The sequence below is a fragment of the Telmatherina bonti genome (genome assembly GCF_933228915.1).
Source record: "Telmatherina bonti genome assembly, chromosome: 16".
In the NCBI taxonomy this organism is placed as follows: Eukaryota; Metazoa; Chordata; class Actinopteri; order Atheriniformes; family Telmatherinidae; genus Telmatherina; species Telmatherina bonti.
The window spans coordinates 37,350-60,357 of record NC_136614.1 but is presented as its reverse complement, the minus strand read 5'-3'; the positions used below and the strand labels follow the sequence as shown (position 1 = coordinate 60,357).

General features: G+C 42.0%; 1 protein-coding gene across 1 annotated transcript in view; it reads left to right on the top strand.

Annotated features, from left to right (window-relative positions):
- The window catches only part of flvcr1 (FLVCR choline and heme transporter 1), a gene marked incomplete at both ends in the record, with an annotated part of 51,179 nt that extends 28,852 nt beyond the window's left edge, over window positions 1–22,327 (top strand). The window contains 9 exons of the mRNA XM_079255673.1: window positions 275–415; window positions 8,225–8,292; window positions 9,634–9,737; window positions 10,514–10,624; window positions 18,074–18,179; window positions 18,379–18,490; window positions 18,572–18,639; window positions 19,447–19,503; window positions 22,238–22,327. Coding sequence (XP_079111799.1) covers window positions 275–415; window positions 8,225–8,292; window positions 9,634–9,737; window positions 10,514–10,624; window positions 18,074–18,179; window positions 18,379–18,490; window positions 18,572–18,639; window positions 19,447–19,503; window positions 22,238–22,327 — 857 coding nt within the window. The remainder of the gene's footprint in view (window positions 1–274; window positions 416–8,224; window positions 8,293–9,633; window positions 9,738–10,513; window positions 10,625–18,073; window positions 18,180–18,378; window positions 18,491–18,571; window positions 18,640–19,446; window positions 19,504–22,237) is intronic.
- Between the last annotated feature and the right edge of the window lie 681 nt (window positions 22,328–23,008).

The following is a 23,008-nucleotide window of genomic DNA, read 5'->3' as shown; positions in this document are numbered from 1 at the left end:
GCCAAGCTGCACGCTTTTGGGTCAGATTGGTACCCCAATGGAAGGATCCCAGAAAAATAGGTTGGGTCATAAGTTAGGGTACCTGTCTCAGTTTTGGCATGTGGAGATGCATCCGGCCCACTTGTTCGTTGGAGGAACTGAGGGTTTTATGTACCAGGCAGGCTACAGCCAACTCTGAAGGTGTTGTTTAAAATATAAGCTTGGTAGAAAGAGCATTACATCTCTACGATTGTTGACCAATTAAGCTCATGTTGTCTCAACTATTTTTCTTTAGTCATTAAAGACAGACCTCGCCTCCCTCCAAGCCAAGCCCAGGCGGTTTTACCAGGGTCTCCGCTGAAAAATTACTCTTATAAACAGTCCATCATCAACCTGATGAAGAACAAAGCCTTTGTTCTGCTACTCATCAGCTACGGTAGGTGTCAAAATCCACTTCACCTTGCATTTATTCCGTTTTTATACATTTAGCAGACTTAGGGCTTTAAAAATGCATTTTCAGTCACTAAAACCTTAAAAATATTTATTATTTATTCAGCACTTTTCACAGGAAAAGTAAAATAAACATTAAAAATATCAAACAGATAAAATGGTACTGGGACATCTTTCCACAAAGACAAAACAATTGCATAAAATCCACACTGCTAAAAGCCTGTTTGTAGAAAATAAAAGCATCTATTTTGTAGGAGTCATATGAGGAGGAGATGCACGGTGCATTAGTGTGCATGGTGTGTGTGTGGCAGAGGTGATGGTTTGTGTGTGAGTGGGTGTGTGCATGCACAGAGGTGTATAAAGGCGCATACTCACCTGGGAAACAGATGAGAGAGCAAGGGTGGGGTAGTCGCCATAATTTTGTTGACCGCTATCCACAGAATTATACATCATTTCTGTCTGTTTTTCTCCCTGGTTAAAACAATCCATTTATCAATCTTGGTTGTGCTGTTATAGCTTGGAAACGCAATAAAATTATTACACGCATCCCTGGATCTCAGCGTATCTGTCAGAGAACTTCCTTGCGCGTCACAAATAAGCGAACCTGAGGACCCGACCCAAACTCTCAGCGGCAAAGGTGGTTTGGAAGCCGCAATATATTTAAAAGACTCAACTGGGAATTTAAAGTTTATTCAAGAGTATTCCATACTCAGAAGTCCACTGTTGGAATATATGCTTTGTTTCTGGAGGGTCGATAAACTATAACCCGACGATCTAAAGAAACTTCACGAGTACTGAAATTTGTATTTGTTGTGCGCTAAAATGAAAGATGCCAATTGTTTTAAAAAAAAAAACAACAAAAAAGTCTCAACAAAAACAGACACAAAAGAACTCATTCAAGGCTGGGAAATTTATGAGTATAACCCCCCCCCTAAAAAACATTAAAGATAAAACAATTAAAAACCATCATCACCTGTCAAAGTTTTACTGTCAGAAATGTTTATAAACCAACTGGTAGAAACTACGCCAGGACCCAGGTTCAGTATGTACCTCGGATTTAAGGTGACGCTTGGTGGTTCTTTTTTTTTTGGTTCAGTAAGGAAAATGCGAAACCTGAAGCTGCTTTACTTTAGTGTCAACAGGAACTTGTCTCATGATATTTAGAATGATTAAAAAATAATAAAACCGCTTCCAATAAATTATTTTCGAAAACCTTCTTAAATATATGAAAACGTATTCTATTCTAGTCTGAACCAGCTGATATATGCATTGCTGTGGTGGCACCATGTGGGTTAGGGTTATGAACCACCATTCAGTTAAAGAGACAGTATTCAGGGAATGATGTTTTTCAGGGAATGTGTGTGTGTGTGTGTGTGTGTATATCCATCTATCCATCCATCTTCTGCCGCTTATCCGGGGTCGGGTCGCGGGGGCAGCAGCCTAAGCAGGGAAGCCCAGACTTCCCTCTCCCCAGCCACATTTGCCAACTCTGCGGGGGGATCCCGAGGCGTTCCCAGGCTAGCCGAGAGATATAATCCCTCCAGCGTGTCCTGGGTCTTCCCCGGGGTCTCCTCCCAGAGGGACGTGCCTGGAACACCTCACCAGGGAGGTCCAGGAGGCATCCTGACCAGATGCCCGAGCCACCTCAACTGGTTCCTCTCAATGCGGAGGAGCAGCGGCTCTACTCTGATCTCCTCCCAGATGACCGAGCTCCTTGAGGAGGTCTTTGAAGTATTCCTTCCACCGACCCACAACGTCCCGAGTTGAGGTCAGCAGCTCCCCACCTCCACTGTACACAGTATTGATGGAGCACTGCTTCCCCCTCCTGAGCCGCCGGATGGTAGACCAGAATCTCCTCGAAGCCGTCCGGAAGTCTTTCTCCATGGCCTCGCCAAACTCTTCCCATGCCAGAGTTTTTGCCTCGGCAACAGCCGAAGCCGCATGCCGCTTAGGCTGTCGGTACCCATCAGCTGCCTCCAGTCCCACAGGCCAAGGCGGCCCGATAGGACTCCTTCTTCAGCTTGACGGCATCCCTCACTGCTGGTGTCCACCAACGAGTTCTGGGATTACCGCCACGACAGGCACCAACGACCTTACAGCCACAGCTCCGGCTGGCCGCCTCAACAATAGAGGCACGGAACACAGCCCATTCGGACTCAATGTCCCCCGCCTCACTCGGGACATGGTTGAAGCTCTGCTGAAGGTGGGAGTTGAAGCTCGCTCTGATGGGGGACTCAGCCAGACGTTCCCAGCAGACCCTCACAACACGTTTGGGCCTGCCAGATCTGACCGGCTTCCTCCCCCACCATCTGAGCCAACTCACCACCAGGTGGTGATCAGTTGAAGCTCCGCCCCCCTCTTCACCCGAGTGTCCAAGGCATGTGGCCGCAGGTCCGACGATACGACTACAAAATCGATCATCGAACTGCGGCCCAGGGAATCCTGATGCCAGGTGTACATATGGACACTCTTATGTTGAAACATGGTGTTCGTTATGGACAATCCATGACGAGCACAGAAGTCCAATAACAAAACACCATTTGGGCTCGGGGGGGGCATGCCTCCCAATCACTTCCCTCCAGGTCTCACTGTCATTGCCCACGTGAGCATTGAAGTCCCCCAGCAGAACAATGGAGTCCCCAGAAGGAGCACCCTCCAGCACTCCCTCCAAGAACCCCAGAAAGGGTGGGTCCAGCCCCTCTTGAGGGTACTGGTTCCAGAGCCCAAGCCATGCGTCGAGGTGAGTCCAACTATATCTAGCCGGAACCGCTCAACCTCGCGCACAAGCTCAGGCTCCTTCCCCACCAGAGAGGTGACGTTCCACGTCCCTAGAGCCAGCTTCTGCAGCCGGGGATCGGACCGCCAGGGTCCCCGCCTCTTGCTGCCACCCAGTTCACACTGCACCCGACCCCTACGGCTCCTCCTGCAGATGGTGAGCCCACGGGAGGTGGGGCCCATGTAACCCTTTCGGGCTGAGCCCGACCGGGCCCCATGGGTAAAGGCCCGGCCACCAGACGCTCGCTCTCGTACCCCACCTCCAGGCCTGGCTCCAGAGGGGGGTCCTGGTAACCCGAGTCCCGGCAAGGGAACATTTATGCCCAGGTTTGTCGTCATCATAGGGGTCGATGAGCCGTGCTTGGTCTGGTCCCTCCCCTAGACACGTGTTTCCATGGTGACCCTACCAGGGGCATAAAGCCTCTGACAAAATAGCTGCTAGGATCTTCGGGACGCACAAACCCCTCCACCACCATAAGGTGACGGCTCAGGGAGGGAACATGAAACATGAACATGATATGAAATTAACAAATAAATTAAAAAAAAAACAAAAAAAAAACCCAACAACACGGATCATCGCTGTAACAACATTCAAACCCTGTAAATTCTGCATCATGTCAGTGTTTGACCGCCTGTGTTTGTCTGATTCAGTCTAACATAAGGCAAAGGCAAGGTTATCTGTACAGAACCTTTGATGTACAAGAAAATTCAAAGTGCTTTACATGAAACATTAAAAGCATTACAAATGGTGTTTAAAAAAAAAAAGCATTGTAGTAAAACTATGCCTCTATCAATTACTACTTATTAAATTTTAATTACCTCGGAGCACCACTCATCACTTTTACTTAACTTAAGATTCAGGAGGATGAGAAAAACCTGAAATATACTTAATTCAATAAACACAGTCTCACTTAAAGTAGTAAATTCTCAGAACGAATGAACCAGAAATTGTACATTCAGAAATTATGACAAGAACGGATGAATTGATTATACATATTTATTACAACGATGGTAACCATACAGCAGTGAAAATGAGCAATGATGGAGAGGTTATTGGTGAGATGGTCAAGTGAATTTGTTTACAGGGATTTTCATTTATGATAGTAATAATGAGAGGTAAAAATGAATTGAATGAAATGGGGCAGAAAGGAACTGGTTGGAATTGAAGCAATTAAATCGGTATCGTTATTTCACTTAAATCTTTGTTAAAATTATACTTAGTGTTTGGATGAGAATTCAAATTTATACTTTGGTTAAATTTGATGTACTGTTGAACACCACAAGTGATATCAAAGCGCTATGAAGATCCTACTTTTTCCCGCTGGGTCAGTTGATTGAGCCGGCGGACCGGGTGGTTCTGTCCTGGACTGCAAGTCTCCGGGAAATGGACCTTCTGGCGTCGGGAGAAGTAGGTCTGGAGCTGCTCTGATGAACGGGTTGGGATCTCTGTCCAGCAGAATCCCAGAGCCAAGGGCGGTGTTTCTCGTACTCAAATTATTCCAAAGGTTGTGTTCCACGCGTACTGTCTGAGGGTAGGCAGTACTTGTACAGACGCAAAAATTAGTGGAACTGTGGTTCTGGTGAATTACTGATCTCAAAAAGGAAAAATAAAAATGTTCGCTGGGTAAACTTAAACAAGGCTTGTTTCGCCTTCAACACAAATATTACTTTTCTGTTCGAACTTATCTCGTTAAGATCTTACGCGCACAAAAGAAGAGAGATGGAGTAAACTTATGAGAACAAAGAAACAGCTGCGTACAGCGGAAAGTTGCGAGAGGGCAACGAACTTAAGTCAAAGTACAAGAATCACGGCGATCGAGAGTCAAGGGCCGAGACAGAAGAACAAGCTAGGACAAACAAAAAGAAGAAGTACTAAGTCCAGAGCGCGGGTCCATTTAACTGGACCCTTCCTCCTAGGTCCTGACCAATCACAAACCACTAATAGTCAGAAGGCTGGTCAGTCTTCCCCAATCAGGTCAGCTTTGATTGTTAACCAAGAGGGTAGGAGTGATTCAGGTCTTATTTCACTGCGGGCCCTGGTTCCTTTCTCCCATTTCATTAACATGATCATGATAATCAAATTATTAACTTTGTTTCTTAGCTTTAAGCATGGCAATCAACATTCTGGGGACTCATGCAGATGTTTTGTTTGCTTGAAAAGGGAACATTTACCAATAGTAATACTTTTACACATGAAACCCAATTGTTGTATATTTCACATATTTCTTATCAAGTGTGGATTAATCCATTGGCATGACTTGTCTTCCTCAGCCGATGAATCCTGAAAGAGTGTTACATTCTTATCTATTCCTATTATTTGCTTAACAGGGGTTCCAAACTTGGAAAGATATATCCAACATTATGTAGTAAAGTGTTCATGATTGATTCTGATGTGTGATCAGTTCAAGGATTTAAATCACATATGAGAATGAATAAAAAGGGAAACTTCAGTCAAACCTATCAACAAAAAATCATGTAGGCTACATTAAACCAGTTAGTGAAAGGAGATTTAAGACACAAAGAAGTGCATCTGGAGTTTCTTCCTGTGGGAAGAGGGGTGGATCTGTCACCCAGAATGTATATTCGGGGAGGATCAAAGCAGAGTTGCCGGGTCTCTCTCCTGGCGCCGTTGAGTCTTATCTGGAGGTGTAAAGGTGTCATTTTGACAAGAGCCAGTTGCTTAGTTCGATGTGACATTCCGTATCTATTGACCTAAGGGACTGTAAATTGTGTTAGAGGTTTTGTTCAGACCATCTGGTTTGGGGTCTGCAGGAGGTCCTGAAAGAGAAATCTGGAGGTAAATGTGAATTGTGTGTTTATCTGGGGGGAAAAAGAAAAGAAAAATACACCCGAAGCCGCCGTCCTCTTTTGGGTCACAAAAGGTCATTTTCTCCAGTCCTCTAGGATGACACCCCCTGACTGCAAGAGGAGATCAAGAGCCCATAATTTAATCCTGCCAAGGAGAAAAAGAAAAGGAAAATAAAAGTTGTTTTATTCCTCCTGGAAGAGCCTTGGAGGCTACAGCATAAATAACACAAATAGCAAAATCCCAATAAAATCATAAATTACACAGCTCAAAAAAATAAAGGGGACACTAAAGTAACACGTTGTAGATCTGAATGAATGAAATATTTTCATTTAATACTTTGTTCTTTCCATAGTTGAATGTGCTGACAACAAAATCACACAAAAATTATCAATGAAAATCAAACGTATCAACCCATGGAGGTCTGGATTTGGAGTTCTGCTCCAAATGAAAGTGGAAAAACACACTACAGGCTGATCCAACTTTGATGTAATGTCCTTTAAAAAAGTCAGAATGAGGCACGTCTCCTGATGTACTGGCCTGTCTCCTGGTAGCGCCTCCATGCTCTGGACACTACGCTGACAGACACAGCAAACCTTCTTGCCACAGCTGGCATTGATGTTCCATCCTGGATGAGCTGCACTACCTGAGCCACTTGTGTGGGTTGTAGACTCCGTCTCATGCTACCACTAGAGTGAAAGCACCACCAGCATTCAGACCAAAACATCATCCAGAAAGCATCGGAACTGAGAAGTGGTCTGTGGTCTCCACCTGCAGAACCACTCCTTTATTGGGTGTGTCTTGCCAGTTGCCTATAATTTCCACCTGTTGTCTGTTCCATTTGCACAACAGCAGGTGGAACTGATTGTCAATCAGTGTTGCTTCCTAAGTGGACAGTTCCATTTCACAGAAGCCTGGTTGACTTGGAGTTACATCGTGTTGTTTAGGTGTCCCTTTATTTTTTTTTTAGCAGTGTATATTCAAATAATTAAAAGGCAAATTAAAAGTTGCTGTGTGAGGTAATGCAGGCACATGACAAAATAAATGTTTTTATCCTGGATTTAAAAGTATCTACATTTTGTGAGAGTTTAATCCACTGCAGTTTGTAACATTTGTTTGCAGCATAACAGCTAAATACTGCTTATGCATGTTTAGTCTGGACTCATGTCTGGACTAGTTTACCTGAATCTTTGGATCTAAGAACTCTGCTTGGTTTATATATTTTTCCACACATATACCGGTGGAATGAATTAGCTAATGAGTCCAGGGAATCTAATGAATGGGAAAGCAAAACAGGAAACAAGACACAAGGGAGCTAAACAAGGAAAAATACAAATTAAAACAGGAAACTAGAACTAAGTACACAACACAAAACATCATGACAATGGAAACCAGTGTAAAGATTTTAAAATTGGTGTGATGTGTTCAGACCTCTTGGTCCCAGTTAAAGGATTAACTCAATATGTCCGCAACATTAGCTGAATATATGCAGACATATGTATAAAGTTATAAATAACTTAGCAACTATAGCTAGCTTAGCATGTAGCTTAGCCTCTTCAGCACGTAGCTTAGCCTCTTCGTACTACACAGTTTATTCAATATGCTATATTGTAATTTTTGAATACTTTGCAAAAATCATAAATGATGATAATTTTCAGTGTGAGGAAGAACCTGTTGTGTTAACAGTTACTGGTTCACTTGGATCTGAAATACTGGATGTCATCACAAAGCTTCTAAATAAAGTTTGAGTCTTCTGAACAGTGATGGTTCCACTGTGTTTTGGAGAGGGGAGGGATGAGGAGTTTGTTCATTACTGCCACCATGTGGTGGTTTGCCACCTAGGGTTGGAAAGAATCACCTAAGCTTACATACAGTGCCTTTCAAGCCACAATGACTTCTCCTTTTGAAAATGGGGGATCAGGACATTTGGTTGTGTTAAACACAAACTGGAAACTCACATTAAATCCAGTGGGTTCAAAGGTCTTCTCCTATTTTCACAATTTTCCTTCACGCGTAGCAGAAGTTTACATGTGCTCTAGCAGCTAGATTTTCTCCTGATTCTCAAAACACACATTTTCATAGTTAGTTATGCACATTTAATTACACGTGTCCTTTAAAAAAAAGATATTTTGGGATGAATTCATTATTATGATTGGGGAGAACCTAATCCAGACATGAACTCAGTGCTGAAACTGCGGTTTCTCTGATCTGCAGGTATCCTGACAGGATCCTTCTACTCAGTCTCCACACTTCTTAACCAGATGATCATGGCTTGTTACCAGGTAAACAAACAGTGTCAAAGAATATCTCTCCTTTCATTTTCCCCACCCAGACCAAAATGAGAGATGGCTCAAGCCTTTACACAGCACCATTACAGGGACATGAAGCAGATGTGTCATTGTGACTTTGTCCAGGATGAGTGGACATGAAGAGAGCTTTTACAGTCTGGAACAAATAAACATGGCTTCTGTCCATCAGCTACATACCGACATTTATCTACAGAAAAGTTAGCCCCAATGAAAACTCCTAATGCATCTCCATGGCAACAAGCTCCACTGCTTACATTTTATTTCTACATGCTGTAGATTTTTCATGTTCAAAATACAGAAAACTGATGGAGAGATGGATGGATAGAGAAATAGTGATAGTTGGAGACCATAGACCGTGCATGAAAGATGGACGGAGCCTCCAGCGATTAAAAGTAAAGCCTATGTGGTAGTGCATAAAACTGCAGTTCCCCCTTCATCCACTAGGGGCTGCAAAACAGAGCAAATCCCCATAGACTCCCATGTTAAAAAGACCAACTTCACAGCAGGAATAAACATGTTTACAGCAGAAATAAACATGTTTACAGCCTGGTACAAAAATCCATTTTAGGTTTAATAGGTCAGGTTTACCTTCATGACAACTGTGGGGGGAGTGAATTTTTTTCTAAGTTGTCCATTTAAAAGTAATTTAATCTCAAAGTTCAGCATATTTAGGGGCGTGTCCTTTTGATTGACAGGTACACGATCTCCCGCTTCAAGTCAGAAGAATGTAGAACAACCGCGGTTTTTAGTCGGTTAACAACATGACGTAGCTTTAGCCTGTTTACCTCCGTTAGCTGGTTAGCTCCTGTTATCTCCGGGTTAGCTCAGTTAGCTTTTAGCTATAGAAAGCTCGGAGTTCACTCGATGTCAATCGTCCACCAATGACGCTCACAGCCCCCCTCTCAGCTCCACCTCTTTGCCCATATTTGTATTTTCTGGGCGAGACGACACGCATGTCCCTGCCAAGATGGTGATGGTAGGAACCGCCCACTGAACTTCAATTCAGCTGTTCAGAAACCTACAGGTGACGTCACGGAGGCTCCGCCCATCTTTTTAGATGCAGTCTATGATGGAGACAAAGATAGAGGGACAGAGGGACAGGCAAATAGAGGGATGGACTTGACTGGACAGGACATGAACTGATTGTTGGAGGGTGCTTTTACACATTCTTACTGCGAAGATAAATCTACAAAACATCGATGACTTACCAGCTCCCTCTGTCTTGCCCTCCTCCCATTCAGCTGAGTTTTCTAGAACATGTGACTGGTAATAACCCACCTATAACTACAGCTATCTCTCTTTTGGTCTCTGCAGAACCAGGAGCTGAACGCTGGTAGAATTGGCTTGACTCTGGTGGTCGCTGGGATGGTTGGCTCCATTCTCTGTGGCCTTTGGCTAGACCACACAAAGACTTACAAGTATGCAGCACATAAATGCACCTCTTCCTGTTGATTTAAGGCTTCAGTCTGACATTATTGATACTATAGGATGAAATTTACACTGCAGAAAATGGAAAATTGTCATTACACCTAAATGATGTTGAATCATTTTGACCCATCATGCACTCAGCAGGATATCCACATACAACGATGCCAACCAGAAATAAGACATTTGTTAGGTGTAGGGACTATGTTGAGCATAAAGTCTAGTTTTCAGTATCTTCTAACCTGTTAGATCACAATGGTAAGTGATGCCAAACACCTGCTTCCTGGTTCCATATTAAATCCTCCATAACCTCCATATCTCTTTTGAAAATCTGAAACTTGAACAAAAAAACTTTTCAACACAGGGTTGCATAAAATTATCCTTTTCAGCTAAGAAAAAAAACTACATCATGACATTGTACAACAAACTTCAGGTCATGTATTGTTACCATGGAAACAGTATCTAACTGAGATTAAAATGAGATTATACCTCAGAAAATGTCCAATCTGTATTTCCTTTGATGTTTGAGTCAGAAGAATGTTGTCTTTAGTAAAAACAGAAGGCAGATTTGAACTTCATGTTTCTGCATCTTCAGTAGGAATAAAGCTCTGAAACCCTAACCCCAGCAGCAGCTGTGTTTTACATGGGACAGTGTAAGAATCAGTAGAATCCATGTTTTACATGTTGGTTACTGTTAAAATAGAAAAACAATTTGATCATCAATTCATGACCTGTAAGGGATCAACTAACTCTCACTCCTCCTCTGCAGGCTAACAACTCTGATGGTCTACAGCCTGTCTTTTCTAGGCATGGTAGTCTTTACCTTCACTCTGGACCTCAATAACATCTACCTGGTCTTTTTCACTGCTGGAGTGCTCGGGTATGACAAGCTTTTTGAAATGATACGTTATACATTTATCTATTAATATGAGATCAATATGAAGAGATGTGGTGTGATTGCGAATAAAAACTTTTCAATAACAAATTCTCATCTCAGATGGTGGCTGTGTCTCAATTCAAGGTCTTCACAATTCCAAGTGCGCAGACTACATAGGCTACAAAGTGTTCTACGTAGTCTGAACACAACTAAGTGCCTTATTCTAAGTAAAATGAGACGGCCTATCTAGTGGAGGAGAATTATCCATAGTGCTCCAGTCCTCCGTTGCCTAGCAACTACATATTCAATTCAATTCAATTCAACTTTATTTATATAGCGTCAAATCATGGCAATGCCATCTCAAGACGCTTTACAGACAGAGGGGAAAACATAATGAAGGCCAATTCATAACAGCCTATATAAGGAAACCAACAGATTGAGTTGAGTCCAACTCCATCTCCCATCCTGAGCAAGCACACTGGCAACAGTGGGAAGGAAAACACTCCCTTTTAACAGGAAGGAAACCTCCGGCAGAACCCGGCTCAGGACAGGCAGCCATCTGCCTCTGCTGTGTGTGGGGAAGAGGACAGAAAGACAACAGACAACAGGAACTGCTACTCCCGGCCAGGGAGACCTGCTGAGACAGGAGACATACATGTTAATGATGCAACACTGTTAGGGGGGGTAAAAGAAAGAGATAAAGAGAGAGAAGCTCAGTGTATCAGGAAATGTCCCTCAGCAGTCTAAACCTATAGCAGCATAACTAAGGGATGCTAACCATCCCTAGCTATAGGACTTATCAAAAAGATAAGTCTTCAGCCTAGTCTTAAAGGTGGGGAGGGTGTCTGCTTCCCTAACACTAACTGGGAGCTTATTCCATAAGAGAGGGGCCTGATAACCAAAGGCTCTGCCTCCTGCTCGGCTCTTTGAGACTCTAGGAACCACAAGTAAGCCTGCAGTCTGCGAACGAAGTACTCTGCTTGGTATATAAGGAACTATGAGGTCTTTGATATATAGTGGTGTCTGGTTGTGGAGGGCTTTATATGTAAGGAGAAGGATTTTAAATTCTATTCTAGATTCAACAGGCAGCCAATGAAGAGAGGCTAAAACTGGAGAAATATGATCTCTCCTGCTGGTTCTGGTCAGGACTCTGGCTGCAGAATTCTGGATCAGCTGAATGGTTTTCAGGGCATATTTAGGACAGCCCAGTAATAGAGAGTTACAGTAATCTAGTCTAGAAGTAACAAAAGCGTGAACCAGTTTTTCTGCATCACTCTGAGACAGAATGTCCCTAATTTTGGCTATATTACGTAAATGAAAGAAGGCTGTTTTAGTAACCTGCTTAATATGTGGACCAAAGGACAGGTCAGGGTCAAATATTACTCCAAGGTTTCTCACTGTAGCACTGGAAGCTAAAGTAATGCCATCCAGGTTCATTACAAAACCGGAAAATTTAGCTCTGAGTTTTTCAGATCCAACGAGAATTACTTCAGTCTTATCTGAGTTTAAGAGGAGAAAATTTCTAGACATCCAAATCTTTATGTCTGAGACAATTTTGTAGCCTATTGGGCTGATTTGTTTCATCTGGTTTAAAGGATAAGTATATCTGAGTATCATCTGCATAACAATGAAAGTTTATTCCATGCTGTCTAATAATTTTGCCTAAAGGGAGCATATATAGCGTGAAGAGTACTGGTCCAAGTACAGAACCTTGAGGAACTCCATGACTTACTGTAGTTTGGGAGGAGGACTTGTCATTTACATGAACGAACTGAAGTCTATCAGATAAATATGATTTAAACCAGCTTAACGCTGTACCTGTAATTCCAACCACCTGTTCTAGTCTCTGTAACAGAATGTTATGATCGACTGTATCAAATGCAGCACTAAGATCAAGCAAGATAAGTACGGACACAAGTCCTTTGTCTGAGGCCATAAGAAGGTCATTAGTAACTTTCACCAATGCTGTCTCAGTGCTATGATGAGCTCTAAATCCTGACTGAAACTCCTCGCATAAATTATTTCTGCTCAGGTGGGCATGTAGCTGAGCTGAAACTATTTTCTCCAGAATTTTGGACATAAACGGGAGATTAGATATAGGTCTATAATTTGCTATCACCTCTGGATCCAGAGATTGCTTTTTAAGTAAAGGCTTGATTACAGCAGTTTTAAATGATTGTGGTACATATCCTGTCACTAAAGACATATTGATAAGACTTAGTAGTGATGTATTAATTAAAGGGAACATATCCTTAAAGAGGCTCGTTGGGAGAGGGTCTAAGATACAGGTGGATGGTTTAGATGAAGCTATTATTTTAGTTAATTCAGAGGGTTGGACAGGACAGAAACTATTTAGACACAAGTCAGATCCTGGTTCTAAGGATGCTTCGGAGACCACAACAGGCTCAACATTATAGGTAGAAGGAAGAGTATTGTCAATTTGATCTCTAATAGTGTCAATTTTATTCCTGAAAAAATACATGAAATCATCACAGCTAAGTGAGAAAGGAATACATGGCTCCACAGCGCTCCGGCTCCTAGTAAGCCTAGCTACAGTGCTGAAAAGAAACCGAGGGTTGTTTTTGTTTTCCTCTATCAATGATGAATAATAAGCTGTTCTTGCCGTACGTAAGGCTTTTTTGCATACAATTAAACTTTCTTTCCAGGTTAAGTGAGACTCCTCTAGTCCTGATGAACGCCATCTGTTTTCCAAACGCCTTGACGCCTGTTTTAGAGCTCGAAGCTGGGAATTAAACCAGGGAGCCTTCATAATCTTACCTAATTTCTTCTTCTTTAGGGGAGCAACATTATCCAAGGTTGTACGCATTGAAGCTGTTATAGTATCAGCATGTTGATCAATCTGAGCAGGAGTAAGGCTTAAAGGGGGACTCTCAGTCATGCTAACACATGCTAGATGTGAAAAAATTGATTCAATTGATTGTTTAAATTTTGTAAAATTATTGTCTGATAAACATCTACTATAGTAGAATTTATTTTTGGTCAGTGAGTAATCAAAGTGAATTCAGAGGTTAATAAGAAGTGATCGGACAAGACAGGGTTTTGAGGAAATACTTTGAGCTTATCAGTCTCAATACCAGATGTTAGAACCAGATCAAGAGTATGACCATGAGAGTGAGTGGCTCCATGGACATTTTGTGAAAACCCAACTGAGTTTAGAATAGAGCTAAAGGAAATGTTTAAACTATCATTTTCATCGTCAACAGTGATACACGCTAGGGAAACAGGAAATGACACAATACGTTACCGCAACGTCAGCACGTCCAGCAACCCCAACTAAGCAGTCCACCAATATGACAAGTTTATCTAATTACTGATCCCATTCTTCCACAAAAACATGAAAATATGTTTAAAATGATAGAAAATGGTGGCAGTAGTTCAAATTAGATTTATTTTCCTTTGTGTGCAAATGAGCAACATGAGGCGGTTTAGACGAGCTCTCCTCTGGCTGACGGCTCATCCTGTCAAGCTGACGTTAACTTCAGTGGAAAATAATCCTTGTTAGACACATGTACAGTCGTCCTCATATGTATTCATACCCTCCCATTAAAGAAGGAGAAAACTGCTGACTGGGAAATAAGATGAAACCGATTAAAGTCATAATAAATGAAAGTTTGATTAAAATCATGACATTATTTTCTAATTCTGGTTCAACAAAAAAAAACTTTAAACGCAAACAAGTATGATAAAATAATAAATGTTCCATCAGTCATAAACTAATATTTAGTAAAACAATCCTGTGATGTTTCCAGTCCAGTTAGGTGTTTTTTGTTTCTCCCAGTCAGACTTCTGCACCTGTTGACAGGTATTTTGTCCAGGTATTTTTGTCAGAAAAATGCTCTAATTTGTTTCTTTCTTTAACTTAATTAAATTAATTGACAAAACAGTGTCTTATATGACAGGATTATAATTTAGCACATGTTTAAATATTGTTCCTTATTCCAGTGTCCAGTTATCTGAGTGACTGGAATATGTTCAGCCGTTTCTTTAATAAAAGGGGACAAAGACATCTGAGGACGACTGGAATGAAATTCATTCATTCATTCATTTTCTGAACCGCTTAATCCAATTCAGGGTCGCGGGAAGCTGGAGCCCTAACCCTAACCCAGCTGGCTTTGGGCGAAAGGCAGGGTACACCCTGGACAGCTCGCCAGTCCATCTCTGGGCGAAATGTAATTCATTTGTGGTTATTGGTCACAATGTCCTCCCAGCTTGTCTGCTGGGACAGATATGTGTGTTTATACATAAAAATAAATAAATAAACGGTCTGGCTGGTGTGGTACCTACACTGCTGCTCATTCTTTTCTATCAGGAGCGCAATGAATTCTGGGATAGGAGAGGGTGCTTAGGACGCATGTCTGGTAGCCTTCGTTTTAACCTAATCTGGAGCCAAACGAAGGGCGGACTGGGAGGGAGGACTGGAAGGAGCCTTTGAATTGGGACAGAACTTGGCGTCACTATGACATATGCAGCCGACGAATCCTCACTTGGAAGTGTGCATAACCTGAATTGAGACACAGCCATGTGAAGAGTCAGAGCAACAACCAGAGCTACCAGCGTGTTCATCAGCAATGAGCATCACTTGGAGGCTTATTGTTCCGGCTGCTGCCTGTTGTACCAGTTGCTTGTTTGGCCCATGTTGCAGCAGTGAATGGCTGCAACATGGGCCAAACGCTGCTGGAGTTGCCAAGACCAGGATATAAAAAGGCGTGGCAAATATCAGCAGCTGTCTGGCTTCTGTTGCTACAGTGCAAGCTGTCTGGAAAGGCACAAGAGGTAGTAGTTCCACTAAAGAATATCCTGAATTATGACCAAGTCAAATCCACTGTCATGCAAGTTATGAGTAGTTCCTGCAATATACAGGCAGAAGCTTTGCTAACAGAGGAAAGCTGCTGGACAGAATTATGCTGAATTTGCCTGAGACAAAAGTATTCTCTTTGACAAATGATGTGCAGTGTCTAGGATCGCAGGGTATGAGTCCTTAAGAGAACTTTTTTTGGTAGAAAATTTTAAGAAATGTATTCCTGAGTATGTGGTTTTGTATCTAAATTATCAAAAGTTGAGTACTCTTTCTTCTGCCAGTCTCTTGGCTGATGAATTTGTTCTTACACAAAAGATATAATTTCCTGTCAGTAATGAAAAGGCTCACACCAACCCTGTCACAGATTTCACCCGTTAAAACATAACCTGGTACAGAAACCAGAGAAAGCTTTTACTGCCATAAACTCAGACATGTCATCGCAGACTGCTTGGCCCTCAAACATAAAATCAAACAAAACCGCAGTAAACCAAGGGAGTTTGTTTGATTCAACCTCTGTCCCTCTGTATAAACACTGGTAATGGGCTTCCTATAACTGACTCACTCTCATGTTTTTCACCATTTGTTTTAGGGCTTTGTGTCTTTGACTGGTAATCCTGATCATCAGAAACACATGCGTATACTAAGATACACTGGTTGTTCCCTGTTGCTTATTCTAGCCAGCGCTTTGCTATTTTCAAAATGCTCATCTTGGTGATACAATTCAGTTTTGCATGGTGTTGAGTTGGGTTACGTCCTTAGACCAGTACACCATGTCCACATAAAGTCTGTGCTTGTTAATGGATCTTTTCCCATCACTGTCTGCCCCAAATTTTGGTAGGTGTATTAGGATTATCACTTGGAAGTGATTGATGACCCTTTAGCTAATAACACCCCAGTCCCATTTCCTCATGACTCCAAGCTGTATCCTGCTTGCGTAGTCACTCGTGCACAAGCCAGTGAAAACAGTGACATCGGAATTTCTGATTCTGTCCTGTTACCCTTCTTAGGCGATTGATTATAATACCGACCCACTAGAGATAAAACGTGAGCATCTGTCCCATTTCCGAAAGGCTACCCCAACATAGTTAGTATTTAGGATTGTGTGTTTTCATTTGGCTATATCTAGTTACTTTTGGTGGTTTTTAGTTTATGGTACTGCTACTCTTAGCCTTTGGTTTTGTTATGATTTGGCCAAGGTTGTGGGTTGTGTTTATTCTTTATTGCTTTGCCTTCTTGTGACGGTGGAATTTTGGTTATGTAGGCCCTGAGTATTGATTTTATTTTGTTTGTCCGAGCAGCACTTCTAATCCCAACTTGTGTTTTGGCTGTAATTTATCACACCTGAAACAATAAAATGTTGCTTCACTTTACATCTGTGCCACAGGTTGGTCAAATGTTTGTAGCACCTCTTTTTCCCCATATGGAAGGGGGCATAACACTTGTCAAGCCGGTTTATTGAACATTGCCTTTTAAAGGTCAGTGCCTGAGAATTGAAGTCAATGTTCACCCTGTGTATTTGCAAACTCAGTGGACATCCCAGGGGGACACAGGGGACCTGACCTCCCCTTCCATTGTTCACACAAATGCATTTTTACAGCAAAAATATAGTCTAATAAGTGTCCAGATCTGGCTCCATGTTCTCTTCCCGCCTCTTGCTCTGGCTCCATGTCCTCTTCCCGTCTTCAGATCTGTCTCCATGTCCACTTCCTGTCTTCTGATCTGACTCGCTGTCCTTTTCCTGTCTTCTGATCTGTCTCCATGTCCTCTTCCTGCCTCTTGTTCTGGCTCCATGATAGGGTTAGGGTTAGGGTCCTGTCTCCTGATATTGTCCTGATCTGTCTCGCTGTCCTTTTTCTGACCTCAAGTAAACTGGAACTCTAACCTTAACCAAACGTTTTTTGATGTTCTTCATGCCCCTTCCACCCCAGCAACTGGAGCCATCCTTTACCAAGTCATTCTGTACTAGTCCATTGTGTACATACATTTACCAGGCTATCCTGCACTGAGCCATACCATACAGAGTGGTCCTGTTTAGTTTACTTGAGTACCAAGCAGTCCAATACAAGGGCATGTCCTCCTGAGTCGTTCAGTGCCAGCCCTGGATACCTGTAACCTAACTATATGTTAAGAAAGGACAGTACAACTTGTATTCCTGGAATCGATCACCCACCTGAGTTGGGGTCACCTGATCTGTTCTGTGCTGTTCACACAAACTGCCATGTACCCAGCTGTCTTTTACCAAGCCTTGTTCTGGTTTGGTCTCTCCTGCTACTCCAGGCCTCCAGGGGACCAGGTGTCAGTACGATCCAGTCAGAGTCCAGTGAAAATAAATTAATGCAGAGTCATTTCTGGCTGTTTTGTTTTTACTGTTTTCAGCAGATTTTCCAGGTTGAACTCTAGTAAAACAACACAGAACTGAAATGAAAAGTGAAGTTAAACTGAAGATCAGGCTGTTTTGCTTCTCGGCGAGCTATGCTGCAAACTGTTGATACAGCTCAGCTGGTTTTATTCTGAGCTTTATGTCTAAATATGCCTGCAGGTGATAAATGTGAAAAAGATTTTTTATGTGAATATTAAAAGATTGTAGGAAATTATTTCATCTTCAAGGTTTTTTCTAAATTTATCTGTTTCAGGTTTTTCATGACGGGTTATCTCCCACTTGGCTTTGAGTTTGGAGTGGAGATCACTTATCCTGAGTCTGAGGGGACATCCTCAGGACTTCTCAATGCTTTCGCTCAGGTATAACAAAGAACTACACAATATAAAACGTTTCTCCACAATAAACGAGACACTCATATTTGTGAAGCATGTTTGCTTCTCGTAGTTTCTGTTTTCATGTTGGGAACCATCTTGGGAAGTTTGAACATGTTGATTTGTCATCTTTGGGGTCATAAATCAGTGAGATTTTTAATGATATGCTGTTGGTCTGTACATGCAGATCTTCGGCATCATCTTCACTCTGATTCAGGGGAGACTGACCACACACTTTAGTCCACTGGCTGGAAACCTTTTCCTCTGCTCCTGGATCTTAATGGGAGTTTGTCTAACAGGTCTGCACCATGAAACTTGCTGGAAAGCTAATACAATAGGATTGTTTGCATTGTAAAATGTTTTCTGTTTTTATATTTCAGCATTAATAAAATCTGAGCTGAAAAGACACAACGTCAACATGGGAGCAGACAGCAACGACTTGAAAGTAGTGAGTTTCAGTTTTCAGTTATTTCAGTCAAATGCCTGTAGAATAGAATAAAACATAATCTCACCTATTGTTTCTCAGAACTGGTCCAAAAGGTCTCCTGTCCTACCTGATAGTTTCAAACTTTGACACATTTGCCTTTAATGAATCTCTGGCTTTAATGAAGCTCTCATTTTTGTGCCGCATTTCCAGTTTTCAGTACGTATGCCACCTGTAGTCATCGTTGCTACGTGCAGGTTTATAAATGAGGACCCTGATCTGAGAAACTGGTTTAACCACCAGGTCCTTGTTTTATTAGTTTTGCTTTGTAAGTCTGGAGATGTCCATAGGTTAAATTGGACAATGTGTGAAAGCTGCTAAGTCACCTTTCAGGAAGGCCATGTCATGGTGATTCTCCAGTTTTTACAATGATACCACCAAGTATAAAGGTTGCCTAGATGTTTGACTCATTTTATTCTCATGGCCTTTGTAAATCTATTCCTTCATAATCCTAATCGCTCAGTCCGGTGAAGCGTCACGAGGAAGCTGGAGCCTATCCCAGCAGTCTTTGGGGGAAAGGCAGGGTACACCCTGGACAGCTCAGCCTTTGCAGAAGAAAGAAACATTTCAGTCTTTTTTGTGAGACTAATTGGCGCCATGTGGTGGCATCACAGAGAACAGAACTTCGAAACACCTCGTGTTTTCATTGGGATTTAAAATATTTTACAGATTTACAGTAAATCAAAATCTGAACTTTCAGTAAGTGATTCTAAAACTAGGCATCTTCTGAGTCATTTTCATCATTCACATGAACGTTTTTCTCTCCTCCAGCTTCCTGCTGATGACCACCCTTCAGGAAAAAACCCCAACTTCACACTGGCAACCTCTGTCAGTTTCTCCCATGAAACCTCACTGTGAGCTGCCTTGGCTGTATCACGCTGAAGCTGCCATTGGAAACAGGATGACTTATGTTGCCAACAACAGACTAAATGGGTCTCTGGACCTGAGATGAGTCTAATTAAGCACAGCCACAGTTTATAGTGGGTTTAGGTGAGATGACCATCTGCATTCCATCAAAGTGAAGTTTGGCCTTCCTTACTGGAGACTGAGTGATATGTATGCTAGCACTGACCTACAAAATAAACTCTGCTGCACTTTATCTCTCTTCTTTATGAATGCAGTTTCCAATGAAACAAGCTGGAATGTGGACAGTGTCTGAAACTGTCTGAAGACCTCAGTCATTCTCCTGCAGCCACTTATAACAGTGCACAGACATTTATTGCGTTTACTTGAAATATCTTGTTATGCTCTAAAGTGCTGGTGTCTATAAATATTTTCAACAAGCAGCTGTAATTATTATTACTGATTGGGAATTACCATGCATATTAGTAGTTGGACTAAGCGTACCTGACGACAGTATTTAGTCTTTGGACATGAAAGGAAACACCTTCTCTTATCCAGAAATCATTACAGGTTTGTACTTAGTTTCTTTTTGACAGATTTACACTCAAATGTTATTTTATTTTTCAAGTGTTTTTTCTTGTAAACAAGACATTGATTAAATGTGAGCAGTATATCAGCTTTCTTTTGATCCAAGTACTCACAGATCTTTTCAATGCAACTGGTTTTAGGTGAGCAGTTGGACTCCACTTTTCTCTACTGCACAATGTTTTTGCTTTGGGTTTCTAAACATAAAAAATTAGACAGATTGATGCCTATGATCTGCTGGTAAACTGATGCACTGGCCAGCAGGTTAACCCTATAATAGAGTATGCACTGCTACTTTTAACCAGAATTTGTTTATTATTGAGGATTTACTGGGAGTTATGAAAACAGAATTACAATCAAATTAGAGAATGAAAAGTTTAGTTGGAACATATGAAACAAAGACCCAGTGGAGTTTTAGCTTTTTTACAGTTAAATTAACAACAAAGTTGAATAAAACAAAGATTTGTTTTCCCAAAAGTTTTTGTCAACTCAGTCAGATTCAGGAATTCATTGCCTATCTGGAGGCTCACTGAATTTTCAGCTTTAGACAGCTTCAAACCCCAATCTTTAGGAAACCTGATCTGAAGATTGTATATTGCAGATGTCCAGCATGGAGAGTTGCTCCACCATTTTGCAACCAGTCCAATTTTTTTCTGACAAAACTTGAACATAAATAACTGCTTGCCAAGGAATTAGCGTAATCCAGCCCTTTAACATGAGAATTAGCTGTCACAACGATGAAGATGTTTAGATGACCTTGACACGTACATTATCTGAAAAGCTAATCAAAATACCAAAACCCTTTTCCGATGAATAATCTTATTTTAACAGCTGATCCTCAAATGCAATGGTCAGATGCTAAAGTAAAGTTTCATCCCAGTAAGTGATGCTATCACTTTTAATGTGGCTTCAGGAAAATAAAAGAAAATTCAGAGAAAAGTTGATCTGAGGAAATAAAACAGTGAACTGTAACCAACATGCTGCTTTGACTTTCAACACAAACATGTCTGGACCAAAATAAATGTGATCATATTCTGAGTTAAGTGACATGTTGTTTCTGCAGTCTTCACAAAGCTAAAGGTAGAAAAAAGCACATGACTATTCATAAGTTTGTATTTAGATTTGTTGTATAAAATTGTTTTATAAAGTAATCTGGTTACTTATTCCTTTTTTGTAAATGCTTCCAGATGTTGACTACATGTGGCTACATCTCTACTTTTTTAACAACTGTCTTTAAATGTCCGGTAAGTCAGGAAATGGTTGCTAGAGTTTTCGCGGAGGGGTGTTCTCTCTTTCTGATCTGATGCAGGATTCGAGCTTCTCAACCATCTCTGAAATGCTCCTTTCAGACCAGTGTTTCTCAATTCCTCTTTCAGACCCAGTCATGGTACTGTTCCAACTTCTTACAGATGCAATGCATCAGATTAGTACTTTCCATTAAATGATAACATGTCAGTTTCATTATCTGTTATGTTGTTTATTTTCTACTTGGAATAAAATATAACTTAGGACGGTTCCTATTGTAATTACAATTTACACAGACCGGATGTTTCTGGAACTGAGGTTGAACACTGAAAGTGTGCCATATATGTATGATATACGTCTGCAAAGATCTTGTGATAAAAACCTGCCTTGCACATTACTGAGGGCATATTCACATGGTTTTATTCTTAAAAAAAGATGTAAAAAGTTTTTTTCCCCACGACATCTGTTTAATTTATTCTTTATACTTTATAAACAAACCATAAGAGGTTAGGGTTAGGGGTTAGGGTTAGGGTTAGGGGTTAGGGTTAGGGATTGGAGTATTTCTCGATGACTCCCCCTGAGTCAGTTTATTAACCGAAACAGTTTAAGTAGGGAGCCAAAGGCAATGCACGGGCCATCGCTTGTCACTCTGGGCTCCATTTCTCTGTGTGGTTCAACAAGGAGCATATTATGATTGTGTCGGACCTTTCTTTTGTTGTTTTTAAGGGTTAGGGTTAGGGTTAGGGTTGGGGTTGGGGTTGGGGTTCAGGGTTACCACGTTTATGGTTTACGGCACTGGCCTACTGACTTGGAAATTATTGCAAGGGTTGTAGTCGTTATGTAGTGGTTGATATTCAATAGGTGGAGCTGTTGACCATGTTGGTGGCAGAATGGGGCGGGCGCCCGCCAAGTGAGCCAGAGGGACCTGGTTCGATCCCCCGGCACAGTGGCGGAAGCCCGCCCCAGAGAGCCGCACTGAAAGAAAAAGGGGGGGGGGGCGCTGTATCAAAAGAAATAAATAAATGTTTTGTCTGTAAAGAACGGGAGAGGAATTATAATGTGAGTGATTATGGTACGTGAGCAATGTTGTTGGCCAAACGGGGCAGGCGCCCGCCAGGTGAGCCAGAGGGACCTGGCTCAATCCCCCGGCACAGCAGAGGACGCCCACCCCAGAGAGCCACACCAAAAGAAAAAAAGGGGGGGGGGGGAAAGAGAGCGGGGTGGACCTCTCCCAGGTGCACCAGAGGGGATGTTTTGGTCCCCCGGTACAGTGGGAGACGTCCACCCCTGAGGGGAGGGGCAAAGCGGAGGAGAAAGAGATGCTGAGAGGAGAAAAAAGGAATGACCAAAGGAAGGCACTGTTGAAGTAATGGAAATATCGGAAGATCTTATGATGCTAGGTTCAGTCCATGTGGGGTGAGTGTTGCTAGTGTGTGGATCCAGTGTTTTTCTGCTCTTTTCCGTTGGTATGTAGACCATCTGTCATTAGATTCCAAGCCGGAGATTCTGAGATTGTGAACTGGGTGTAGCTGAAAATGATTGACTAAGGGGGTGGATAGTCTACCTTCCCCAATGTTGTACAGGTGCTGTTTGAGACGGGTGAGAATGGAATGTCGGGTTTCCCCTATGTAAAGTTTATTGCAGACTGTGCAGGTGATGG